This window comes from Chenopodium album, chromosome 16, assembly GCF_948465745.1.
Source record: "Chenopodium album chromosome 16, dcCheAlbu1.1, whole genome shotgun sequence".
Classification (NCBI taxonomy): Eukaryota; Viridiplantae; Streptophyta; class Magnoliopsida; order Caryophyllales; family Amaranthaceae; genus Chenopodium; species Chenopodium album.
The window spans coordinates 15,834,964-15,846,185 of NC_137849.1; the positions used below are offsets into that span (position 1 = coordinate 15,834,964).

The following is an 11,222-nucleotide window of genomic DNA, read 5'->3' on the forward strand; positions in this document are numbered from 1 at the left end:
CGTTTATTCCCTTGTCACACGTTCATTTTAAAAAATATGTACATTTTTAAAGGTAAGTATGTTCATTTCCATGGTCACAAGTTACAAACATGTATATGATAATTTGAGTTTCAAACATCTTTTTCTTTCTCATCCTCAATTCTTTGATTTGCAGTTTCCTACTTTGACCTAACCTTAACTTCATCCACCACTCAATATAAGTACTATAGTCTCGTCGCCACCGCAATCACAACAACAATTAATATCACTCAATTAATTATTAATTAAATAACTTCAAACAAATCAAAACGCATCAAAACAAGCTCGAAATCAACAAAATTTATCAAATTAAGCATGCAAATATAACTAAAAACACAAAATCAAAATATGTATACATTAAAAAAAACACTTAAAATGAAAGAATTTGAGAAGAGAAGAAAAGAGGGGTAAAATATGGGAGGAGAGAGAAGTGCGAATACAAGTGGTTGGGTAGTATAAAGTAGGGCTGTGCACCGGTCCAAAACCGGACCGGGATCGGAACCCGGAATCGAATTTTTTTGGGGACCGGGATCGGATCGGAATCAACCGGTCCGGGTTCCGATCCAGACCTGTTTATTCCGGTCCGGTCCGGTTTTGGACCGGAATGGACCGGTTATATTATTTTTTATTTTTTTTTCATTTTAGTATCTTAAATATATACATACATTTTTAACGTCTTTTTTTTGTTTGCGTGCTTTCCTATTTTGCACCTAAAATATATAAATTACAAGTTTTGTACCTAAATTTTTTAGAAATTTAAACATAAAATTTAAAATTTTCACCCAAAAAATTACAAAAATACACATTCCGGTCCATTCCGGAATCTTCCGGTTTTTACCCGGACCGGAAAGCCGGAATCCCCGATTTGTGAAGACCGAAGACCGGACCGGAATCCACCGATCCGGGCCGGTCCGGTCCAATTCCGGTCCGGTCCCGGTCGGTTTCCCGATCTGCACACCCCTAGTATAAAGTACTTTATTTTATGATACTTGTAATTTAATTATGGAAAGGAGATTAGGTGAGGTAAAAGTTATTTGATGGAGCTAAGTGTGTCCACTTGTCCAGTCCGTATTGGACTATTGAGCAAGGAAAAAAAAAACCAAATCACATATTGAAGAATGCTGGAAATGGAATGGGGAAGGGGGGGTGTAGGTAGCATTCCCTACACTTGGTGTAGGATAAAATTTGTAATTGGAACAGGCTTAAACATGCGTTTCTCTACTCTTTTAGTTGATTTTTTGGCCGACCCGAAAAAGCCCAACCAATTTGGGCAGGTTTGGAATTTAATTTCCGGACCAAATCTTGGCTCAACCCGAGAACTAGACTTTTTTGGCCCGGCCCGAACTTTGATGGGTCTAGCTTGTTCCTTTAATTAATGTGTGCTGTAAGAAGCTAGTACATGTGTTAGTTAACAGTTAACAACATCTTACCAAAACCTAGACCTGTCCTATATCTCATTGTAATCATCGAAGATCAATATCAACTCCACGTTCTCCATTGAAGCCACTTGTGAAGTTTCTTTCTTCCATTGAAGCAGTTTTTGAGGTAAGATTTTGGTTTGATTCATGTTGTGAAATCAATTTATAGTGATTAATTATTGTAATGCAGGTGGGATCGGGTAGATTACCAGTTTTATTTGCTATATGTTAGAATTGAACTATAAATTTGATTATTGAATGAAATTTGGTTACTGAATGAAATTTGGTTATTGAATGAAATTTGATTATTGAATGAAAGTTGATTGCTAATGTGTTGCAGAAATTAGTGATGAACAATGAAATTGCGACTTTGCTCCCTGGGAGCAGGGCAACTGGCGCTCCTGGCTTGGCTCAGGGGCTTCGAAGCTCTAATAGTTGTCTGAATGGCATCCCTTTGAGGGAGCTTGGAATGACCCGAACGCGATTACTTTGTGTTGGGAAGAAGAAGAAGAAGATGGACTTATCAGTGTCTGCAAAGTTAAGGAAAGTGAAGAAGCATGAGTATCCTTGGCCTGAAGATCCTGATCTCAATGTCAAGGGTGGAATTCTCACACATTTGTCACCTTTCAAGCCCTTGAAGACGAAGCCGAAGCCGGTCACTTTGGACTTTGAGAAGCCTCTAATGGACCTTCAAAAGAAGATTATCGATGTGAGTCGTATAGTCTGTTTATGGGTTATTTTATTTGTGATCAAGTGCTTTCAATATTCTAAGTTATTCTTAATACAGGTAAGGAAGATGGCAAATGAGACTGGTTTGGACTTCAGTGACCAGATTGCATCTTTGGAGAATAAATATCAGCAGGTGACTTATTCACATTTTTATGTTTGCTTACATGTGGCATTATTAAGTTCTTTCCAGCAGCAAATTTTCCTAAGTTGTATGTAGAATCGATGCTTTAGAAATCATACACTTTCTTTACATAGGATGTAGTGGAGAGAAAGCGAGGGAAGGGCCAGGGGGAGGGAGGGGAACTAGTTTGGATTAGAGGTAGGGGAAGGAAGGATAGGGAGAGGGAGAGGGAGAGGGAGAGGGAGGGATCTATTTTCTCTCCCGCTTTACTCTACACTGTCCATCTAAATTTGAATAGATTTGGAGGGAAAATGGAGCTTCATCTTCCCATCTCTGTTTCTCTGCCATTCCCTTTATTTCTCTAAAGTTGGTGCAGTGATCAGGAGAGTAGTTGGTGAGCCGTTATTGCTGAGTTGCGAAGAGAGGGGAGCTGAAGTGTGCTACTGTGGTGCTCGTTGTTTGTGAGTTGTTGCTTGTGGTGGGTTGGCTGGGAATGCTATGAGGTGATTTGTGGGGATTGCAATGACTGCCTGTGCGAATCGGAGGAGGACAGCAGGGAAGTGTTGTTGCTGCTGTGCATGTTTGAGGTACAAGGGAAAAGGGGAGAAGCTGAGGGGCTGCAACAACAAGAGGAGTTGTTTGTTTGGGTGGATTAGTAGCTAAAGTTGCAGTGAAGGTTAAAGGGGGAGTGGGGTGTAAGATAAGCTGGCAGCACAACATTTGCATGTTTGCTTGAAGCCTTGGGTCATTCCTTGACTTAAGACTCTAAATGCAACAAAACACAAAAGTAAATTGAAACACAAGACATTAAACATTTATTGAGGACAAAAACAAAAGAATATAAAAGAAAATAAAAGAGATTAAATGAGTAAAATATAAAAGCTATTAATGGAAAACTAAATACTAATTCTAAAAATGTAATATAAAAGAAATATCAACAAAATACAAAAATATGAACTAAACACATAAAATAATTAGAAAATGCTCTAAATGAGTCAAATAAGGAAAATCAAAGAAATCAAAGAAAAAGAGAAGAAAAAAAAGGAAAAATTATGGAAACATAACCTAAAAGTTATTTCTTGGAGTGCCATAATTGACACTCATCGAACCCTCAACCTTGCATTGCATTTGATAACCAAATACCTATCCAATAATCAATGTAACATTACATGATTCTACATCAAATTAAATGACAAATAAGAATAGGAAATTGAGTGCATGTGATAATAACCTGGTACATTTACTTTTGAACTTTATTCCATGGTAAGCGATCACACTTAATATGAATAGTGGGAATGTTGAATGTCTTATAATAACATATTACTGTTGTCATAATTTTTGGGCTGACAAATGTGTTAGTAGAATTGTTGAAATTTTTCTAAATTATAGTGTGAAATTAGTTTGCAATAGTGATATTTAATTTTTTATTATTATTATTATTATTATTATTATTATTATTATTATTATTATTATTATTATTATTATTATTATTATTATTATTATTATTATTATTATTATTATGTACTTTGCTTGTGTGTTTTTACTTCTCTGTTCTTCCCCCCACCCCCCCCCCCCTCTTATTGTTCATGTCCATGCTTGCACCTCTCTTAGTTGATTGAAACCAAAGTTCCATATTCCATAAAATTTGAAAAGTGATGTGGACTTTTAGGCAATAATATCAGCGATTGAAATAATAAAAGTACCAAATATAGCCGAAACATTCATGCACATGGATCATGGTCTCTTGCCATCATTGATCAAACAATAATGCATAACCTTATTCCCAAATATGTTGAGGCCTCATAAATCAATGGCCTATCATGTATGGTTGTGCACACAGTTGTTCCTTTGTTAGCTTCTCCAATGCTACTGCACCTTGTAAGTCCATTTTCTCCATGTGTTTTTCAATTCCCTCCATTCAAGTCAATTTTGGTCTTCTGCACGCGATCTTTATAATTAACCCTCCACATTCCTTACCCGTGCATCTTCATGTCAATATCTCACATGTCCAAACCATCGTAACCATTTTTCCTCATCTTAGTCAATATCCACTACCGCAACTCCAACTTTCCACCAATTATCTACATTTCTATTCTATCCCTAAACTTTTACTCACGCATCCATCTTAACATACATATCTTTACTACACTCATATTTCTAATGTGATCCTTCATAAACACCCTACATTTTAACCCTTAATAATGTAGGTTTAAATGCTTTCTAGTAGGATTTCCTTTTAAGCCTTTTGGCCACTCTCAATTTGAGCAATTCAAAGATCAATGTCTCTGCTTCTTTGTGGAATCTGTTATATGTACTATAAACATTCACTAATAGGTAACTCCTTACCATCGAACGTCACAACATCTACACTTGGCCTCCTCACAATGCTAAAACGACATTTTAATAACCATTGCTCCTACTAAGCCTAAACCCTCTATATTCAATATGTCTTCATGTCTTTGACGTAGCATTCATATATGAGGTGCAAATATTTTTTTCGGTATGTAGATTAACACTCAATTTTAAGTTTAATACTCCTTGCGTCTCTTAATAACATGCCGTTTTAGTTTTTTCACAGGAATTAAGAAAATTGGAGATTCCTTAAATCACATGATTAGAAGTACAATGGTGCATGTGGGGTTGATAAAAGAGATAGAGAGAGAAAAAGAAAAAGTGGTTGAAAATTAATGAAAAGAGAGAGAAAGAGAAAAGGTGTGGTTAGGAATTGATGACAAAAAGCATCTATTATCAAAAAAGAACAACTCATCAAAAAAAAGGGAAGATGGAAGGAATTAAATAAATTGTATGAGGGTAATATTGTTAAAAAGTACATGCTTTAAGTCGAAAGATTAACATTCTGGGCACCCTTGAAAGGAATACAAGCATGTAAATAAGGGACGGATGGAGTAACTAATTAAGAACTTTATGAAAAATATCTGAAAAGAGGGGAGGGGGAGGGGGAGGGGTTCACATGGTTAAGGAATGGGAATGGGATATTTTCGGCTACTTAATTGTATAGCAGATTGGATAGAAGAAAGAAGAGAAAAAGGCATCTATATCATTTAACATTGAGACTTAGTGGGGACATGGGGTAGAGATTGCAGAGGATAAATAGAGCATAAGCTTCCAAATCAAGAAGAAGACATGGGCATTGCAACTTCTTCATAAACATTACCACGTTATTGTTCTTCACAGAACTTCTCTTAATATATTTTCATGTCCTCCTAGTCAATGATCACCGTGTGTTTTCTATCCTTGTAATTTTGCATTGTTTGGCTAATAAGGTGGATAACATCTACAGTTGGTCATCTCGGCATGAATCCAACTGGATTCACCGAGACTAAAAACACGTTACATTCAACTAAAAGACTACAACAAATATTATGATAAACTATACTTACTATAGGCTAGGCTCATCAAAATTAAGTTACTTTTATTAGAAATATGCTTAATAGGAATAATATACGCTAAGCCAAAATTGTCAAGTTTACTGAGAAAAAAAAAGGTATAACATTAACCTTAATTTTATCACTGTTCAAACCTTGTTAGCTGTTGCACCAAAGCATTGATACTGTCATTTTTAGCCTTTTTACCTCTTATTGCTTTAATGTTACACTCCACCATGAACAGCATTTGCCGTTCCTTGATTTTACAGATAAGATCATATGTGATTTTTATTAAGGGCTTATGTTTATGTCTATTGGCTTTATTTGCTGCATGTAAGTATTTGTTGAGATGATAGTTTTTTTGTTAATAATTTCCTGTGTTTTCTACTAACTGTCGATATATCTCTTTGTAGGCACTGAAGGAGCTCTACCTACATCTTACCCCTATTCAACGTGTGAATATTGCAAGGCATCCCAATCGTCCAACTTTTCTTGACCACGTTTTTAATATCACAGAGAAGGTTATTGACTTTTTTTTTTTTTTAATTTTTAAAAATGTTTTCCTATAGTTTCTGTTCAATCTTCTAAAATACACACACACTATTGCTCTATCAACCTAGGAAGTACTAAGGTTGCTCATTTAATTCTATATCGCATTTTTTGTATAATCAGTTTGTGGAACTTCATGGAGATCGAGCTGGTTACAATGATCCTGCTATAGTTACTGGTCTTGGTACGATAGATGGTAGGAGCTACATGTTCATTGGTCATCAAAAGGGAAGGAACACAAAGGAGAATATTGAACGCAATTTCGGAATGCCTACTCCTCATGGGTGTGTGTTTTATTATATTTTGATTCATCAATATGCAAATTAATGATTGTTTGGAAAGTACACACACACACACACACACACTTGCTACTAGTGATATTAGCAAGTTTAGTGCGTGTAAAAATATTAGCATGGCTGTAATTAGAGGGGTCCATCCTTATTTGATCAAAATTATCAAGAGTCATTTAATGCATTTTTGTTAATTGCTTCAAATTGATAGTTTATTTCTGTTTTTCCTCTGATAACAGGTATAGGAAGGCTCTTCGCATGATGTACTATGCTGATCATCATGGATTTCCCATTGTCACCTTTATTGATACTCCAGGGGCGTATGCAGATTTAAAATCAGAGGAGCTAGGGCAAGTATGTATCTACAAGTTGCTTTCCTATTCATGAGAACATGCTGTTTTTGATTAATTGTTCATTATACTGGAATCCAGGGAGAAGCCATCGCCCACAATTTAAGGACTATGTTTGGGTTAAAAGTACCAATTATATCCATCGTTATAGGTGAAGGTGGTTCTGGTGGTGCTCTAGCCATTGGATGTGCTAACAAATTACTGATGCTAGAAAATGCAGTCTTCTATGTAGCCAGGTGATGATTCGAGTGTTTTGTTCTTGTCTTAAATATATCACTGATAATACAAAGGTCAAGCGTAAAATATTTTTCCCTTATCGTAAAATCAAAGCTACTATGCTAGGCTTATATGGTTCTTTGGATGCCTAAATCTTGCTTTAGGAACATAATTAGAGCATATTATGTTTAGTAAATGCCACATGGTGTTGTTAAAATTTTCAATTTTATTTTAGCAATCTAGTATATGTCTATCTATATATAGAGTAAGTATTAGTATGACGGGTTTATGGTATAAGACGTGGTTGGATTTTTGTATAACTAGGAACTGAGAATGAATAAAAGGGGTTTTCTTAAATAAAGAAGCTGGTGTTTTGTGAACTCATGGCAAGAGAGATCCGGTGTAGAGTATTTTCAATGTGTGTGTTGTTAACCATATGAACTTTTACAAGAGAGGGGGGGTTTGTAGACGGGAACTTATAGCAAAATTAAAGCGGAGTTTTAAATGAAAGTTATAAGGAACATGAAAATGCAAGATAGAATTTTTATGTGGAAACTTCATGGGCCCAATCAAGAAAAACCACGACCATTAGGGATTTTACTATACTCTTTCACTACAGGGTAACTGCTCTAGTACAACCTATTATTTGGACCTTTACTAAATTTCTCAATAAACTCAAGTTCCTACAGTTCCCTCAAACAACATCTTCACAAGCTTTGACTCTGAAGCTCTCTCTCACACCCTTAGACTTAAAGCCTGATTACAACAAGAGTTAACTCAACCCAATTTCCAAAAACCTAAACCAAGTGTGTTCCTTTTGAGTTCCATGTCACTACAAACTACCAACACTTACATAAATCCAAAATAAATTTATTCATGTCTTCACTATTCAAAGCTCTAACTCTATAGTTTCAAGTTGCTTCGTGCCTTCGTATCAAGCTTGGATCATGCCCCTAAGGAACATGACATATATTTATTCCCCAAAAGGAACATGATAAACACTTGTTCACCAAATGGAACATGATAAACACTTGTTCCCCAGGAGAAACAAGATAAACACTTGCTTGATTTTCTTCACTTGTTTTGCCAAGTCTGCAGATTCTTCCATGTTCCTTCTCGAGAACTCCATTCATCTATGCACGGAAACTGAATAAAAACATTAGTTAAGTTTTCTTTGGGTCATCATCAAAACATCATAGAGGTCAACATGTGTAATAGTCAATGATCCACTTTTGCGGTTGATGTAGATAATTGTGGCCTAATATGTCAGTTGCAGTATACTCAAAATTCTTGCAATCTGTACTTGTCACGACTGATATTCAAAGAGCGTATTCTCATATCTTCAAGATTTTTATATGTCTGCTTGTATCTGTGTTGGTCATAATGTATGTTTCAAAGGTATGTGGAGAGAAAGTTGAACATTTGCTGACACTATTCCTCAGTCCATAAAAGATGCTTAAATTCATTTTCTTATGTTGCTTCGGAAATGCATGTAAAAGATATTGCTGATTGATTAATCTACTGATGAATAATTGGCACAGCATTGTTTTTCCTCCAGTAGTTCATGTGTTACTGCTTTTTAAGATAAGGTGTTTTTTAAATTCTGGTTTAAAATAATCTCTTTAGTAATTGGCAAATTTAAGATAAAATCTAGTCTAGATAGTTAGAAAAATTGCCTAGACTTATACTGGTCAAATTACAAAGTTATCTTTCAGCAGCCAATTCTACCCTACCCCAAACCTTCTTTTTAGGAGGGAGCAAGGGGGAGGGGGTGTTCTCCTGTGCTTAAAAGCCATTGTACACCTGGAATTAAGTTGATATTGGAATATATTGGATGATATTTTTAATACATTTTGTATTTCTATACAGTCCAGAGGCATGTGCAGCTATCTTGTGGAAGAGTGCTAAAGCTGCTCCCAAGGTATATACAATTTCATACTTTATATATGAATGGAAATAAGAATACGATTGACATCTTATACATAAGTTGTCTCATGCAGGCAGCAGAAAAGCTGAGGATAACTGCTAATGAACTGTGCAGATTGCAGGTTGCAGATGGTGTCATACCTGTAATGAATTTCTCCTGAATACCTTTTCATTTCACTTTGTGGTGATTTGTTTACTGCAGAACATGAATCTTTTTGTATCTTTCCAATTTCCCTAGTTAGTTCACATGCCATTGGTGGAATGGTGGTTCAGTACATCCCCCCCACCTTCTTTATCTTTCTTTTTTGCATCCTTTGCTAAGTGAGGTATCAATCCTTTGGTAAGGCACCCTATTTAAGTTCACTGTCTTTGGGTACTTGGCAGGAGCCGCTTGGTGGTGCACATGCCGATTCATCATGGACATCACAACAAATCAAGAAGGCAATTGTAGAATCGATGGATGTAAGTATTCATGACAGTTCATTCTTGGGGCAATGAGAATTTAACCACAGGCCCTAATGGGTTACACGCATCTTGTGTTTTTTAAATGTCGTGTACAGAAAACTGTCAACAATAAACAAGTTTCTCAATGAAACTTGGCAAATAATAGGGCCACAGGGATATGACGGGCAGTATAACTTTTCGAATTGTTTAAAATGCTACAATCAAATGTTGGTCTTTGGCAGGAGCTTGCGCAGATGGACATTGAAGAGCTCTTGCGTCATAGGACACAGAAGTTCCGGAAAATTGGTGGTTTTCAAGAGGGGTTACCTGTTGACCCTAAGAAAAAAGTGAACATGAAGAAGAAAGAAGAACCACTTCAAAGCAAGGCTTCAACCCTGGAGCTGGAGAGTGAGGTTGAAAAGCTGAAGGAACAAATCCTAAAATCCAAGGATTTGTCAATTGAAACTCCAAATGTAGATGAAATCATCCAGAAGCTCAAACAAGAGGTTGACCATGAATTTTCTGAAGCCGCTGAAGCCTTAGGCTTGAAGAACCAGATTTTGAAGTTGAGGGAAGAACTTTCAAAAGCAAGAAATGCCCAGGGTAACATGCATCCACTGCAGCTGGAAAAGGTTGAAAAATTTAAGGACGAGTTCAGTCAACGTCTATCTGCAGCTCCTAATTACGAAAGCCTTAGTTATAAGCTTGACATGCTGAAAGAATTATCCAAAGCCAAGAAAATCTCTGAAAGTAAAAGCAGGTCAACCATGTTGAAGCAGGAGGTGAACAAGAAATTTAAAGAGATCCTAAATCATCCTGATATAAAGAAGAAGGTTGAAATGCTTAAGTCTGAAATTAAGAACTCTGGGGCATCCACTCCGAATGATTTTGACCATGTACTGAAGAATAAGATCATGGAGGTAAAGAAAGAGATAGAAGTAGAATTTGCAAATGTTCTTAAGTCCCTAGATTTGGATCTAAAGATTGCAGAACCAAATGCTGTAGTTTCTGTTGATGGAAGTTTTCCCTTAAACCTAAAAAGCATGATTGGAGAACTGAATGAAGAAATACAAGGAAAAATTCAAAACACTGTCAACACATCGGAGTTGAGGGACAAAATAGATTTGTTGAAATTGGAGCTAGCAAAGGCTGGAAAGAATGCTGATGCAGGACTGCAAAACCGAATTCAGGCTTTGACTAATGATATAAAGAAGAGTCTTGCAGAGACTCTAAGTACTTCTGAGCTTGTTGAAAAGCATGGAAAGCTTAGATCTGAGATTGAAAAGGTACTAAAATCTAATGGTAGCTCAAGTAAAAGTCCTGACGCTGGATCAAAGGTGGATGAGATTAACATTGGAGCTGGGCGCAGCTGTGCTTAGTATATTTATAATCCATTTGTTCTCTAATTACTTATGCATGTTGTCCATTTTTCTTAATTATTACTTAAGAATTGCTTCACATCCACTTGAAAAGTGGAAGAGTTGTAATTTTAGGGTGACAGCAAAGTGCTGCCCTTTTTTTTTTTTTTTTTTTTTTTTTTTTTTTTTTTTTTTTTTTGCCTTAACAATTTGAACGAAAACTTAGGTGCACGGTGCATCCTGTAAACCATAAAATTTAAAACCTGCAATATATAATTAAAGAGGTAGAAAAATATATGGGAACAATTATTTCAGTGATACTTTATGGGTTACAAATCTCGTAGATCTCTTGATTCCTCCTTAAAGGGTTAGGGTTTTGATTATAGTACGGGGTTTTGTCAGCTTAATACTATAGGC

General features: G+C 36.0%; 1 protein-coding gene across 1 annotated transcript; it reads left to right on the top strand.

Annotated features, from left to right (window-relative positions):
• Positions 1–1,406: 1,406 nt before the first annotated feature.
• On the top strand, positions 1,407–10,987 carry LOC145586266 (acetyl-coenzyme A carboxylase carboxyl transferase subunit alpha, chloroplastic-like). Its single transcript, XM_081643049.1, has 11 exons — positions 1,407–1,563; positions 1,777–2,145; positions 2,224–2,298; positions 6,086–6,193; positions 6,345–6,505; positions 6,751–6,865; positions 6,943–7,097; positions 8,947–8,998; positions 9,078–9,146; positions 9,388–9,465; positions 9,690–10,987. Exons 2-11 carry the CDS (start codon positions 1,786–1,788, stop codon positions 10,824–10,826), a joined length of 2,310 nt encoding a protein of 769 aa, XP_081499175.1. The 5' UTR covers positions 1,407–1,563; positions 1,777–1,785; the 3' UTR covers positions 10,827–10,987.
• Positions 10,988–11,222: the final 235 nt, after the last annotated feature.

Coding starts and splice junctions, on each gene's coding strand:
- LOC145586266 (XM_081643049.1), top strand. CDS start 1,786: ATGAACAATGAAATTGCGACTTTGCTCCCTGGGAGCAGGGCAACTGGC. Junction 6,506..6,750: donor GGAATGCCTACTCCTCATGG/GTGTGTGTTTTA, acceptor CTCTGATAACAG/GTATAGGAAGGCTCTTCGCA. Junction 8,999..9,077: donor GTGCTAAAGCTGCTCCCAAG/GTATATACAATT, acceptor TGTCTCATGCAG/GCAGCAGAAAAGCTGAGGAT.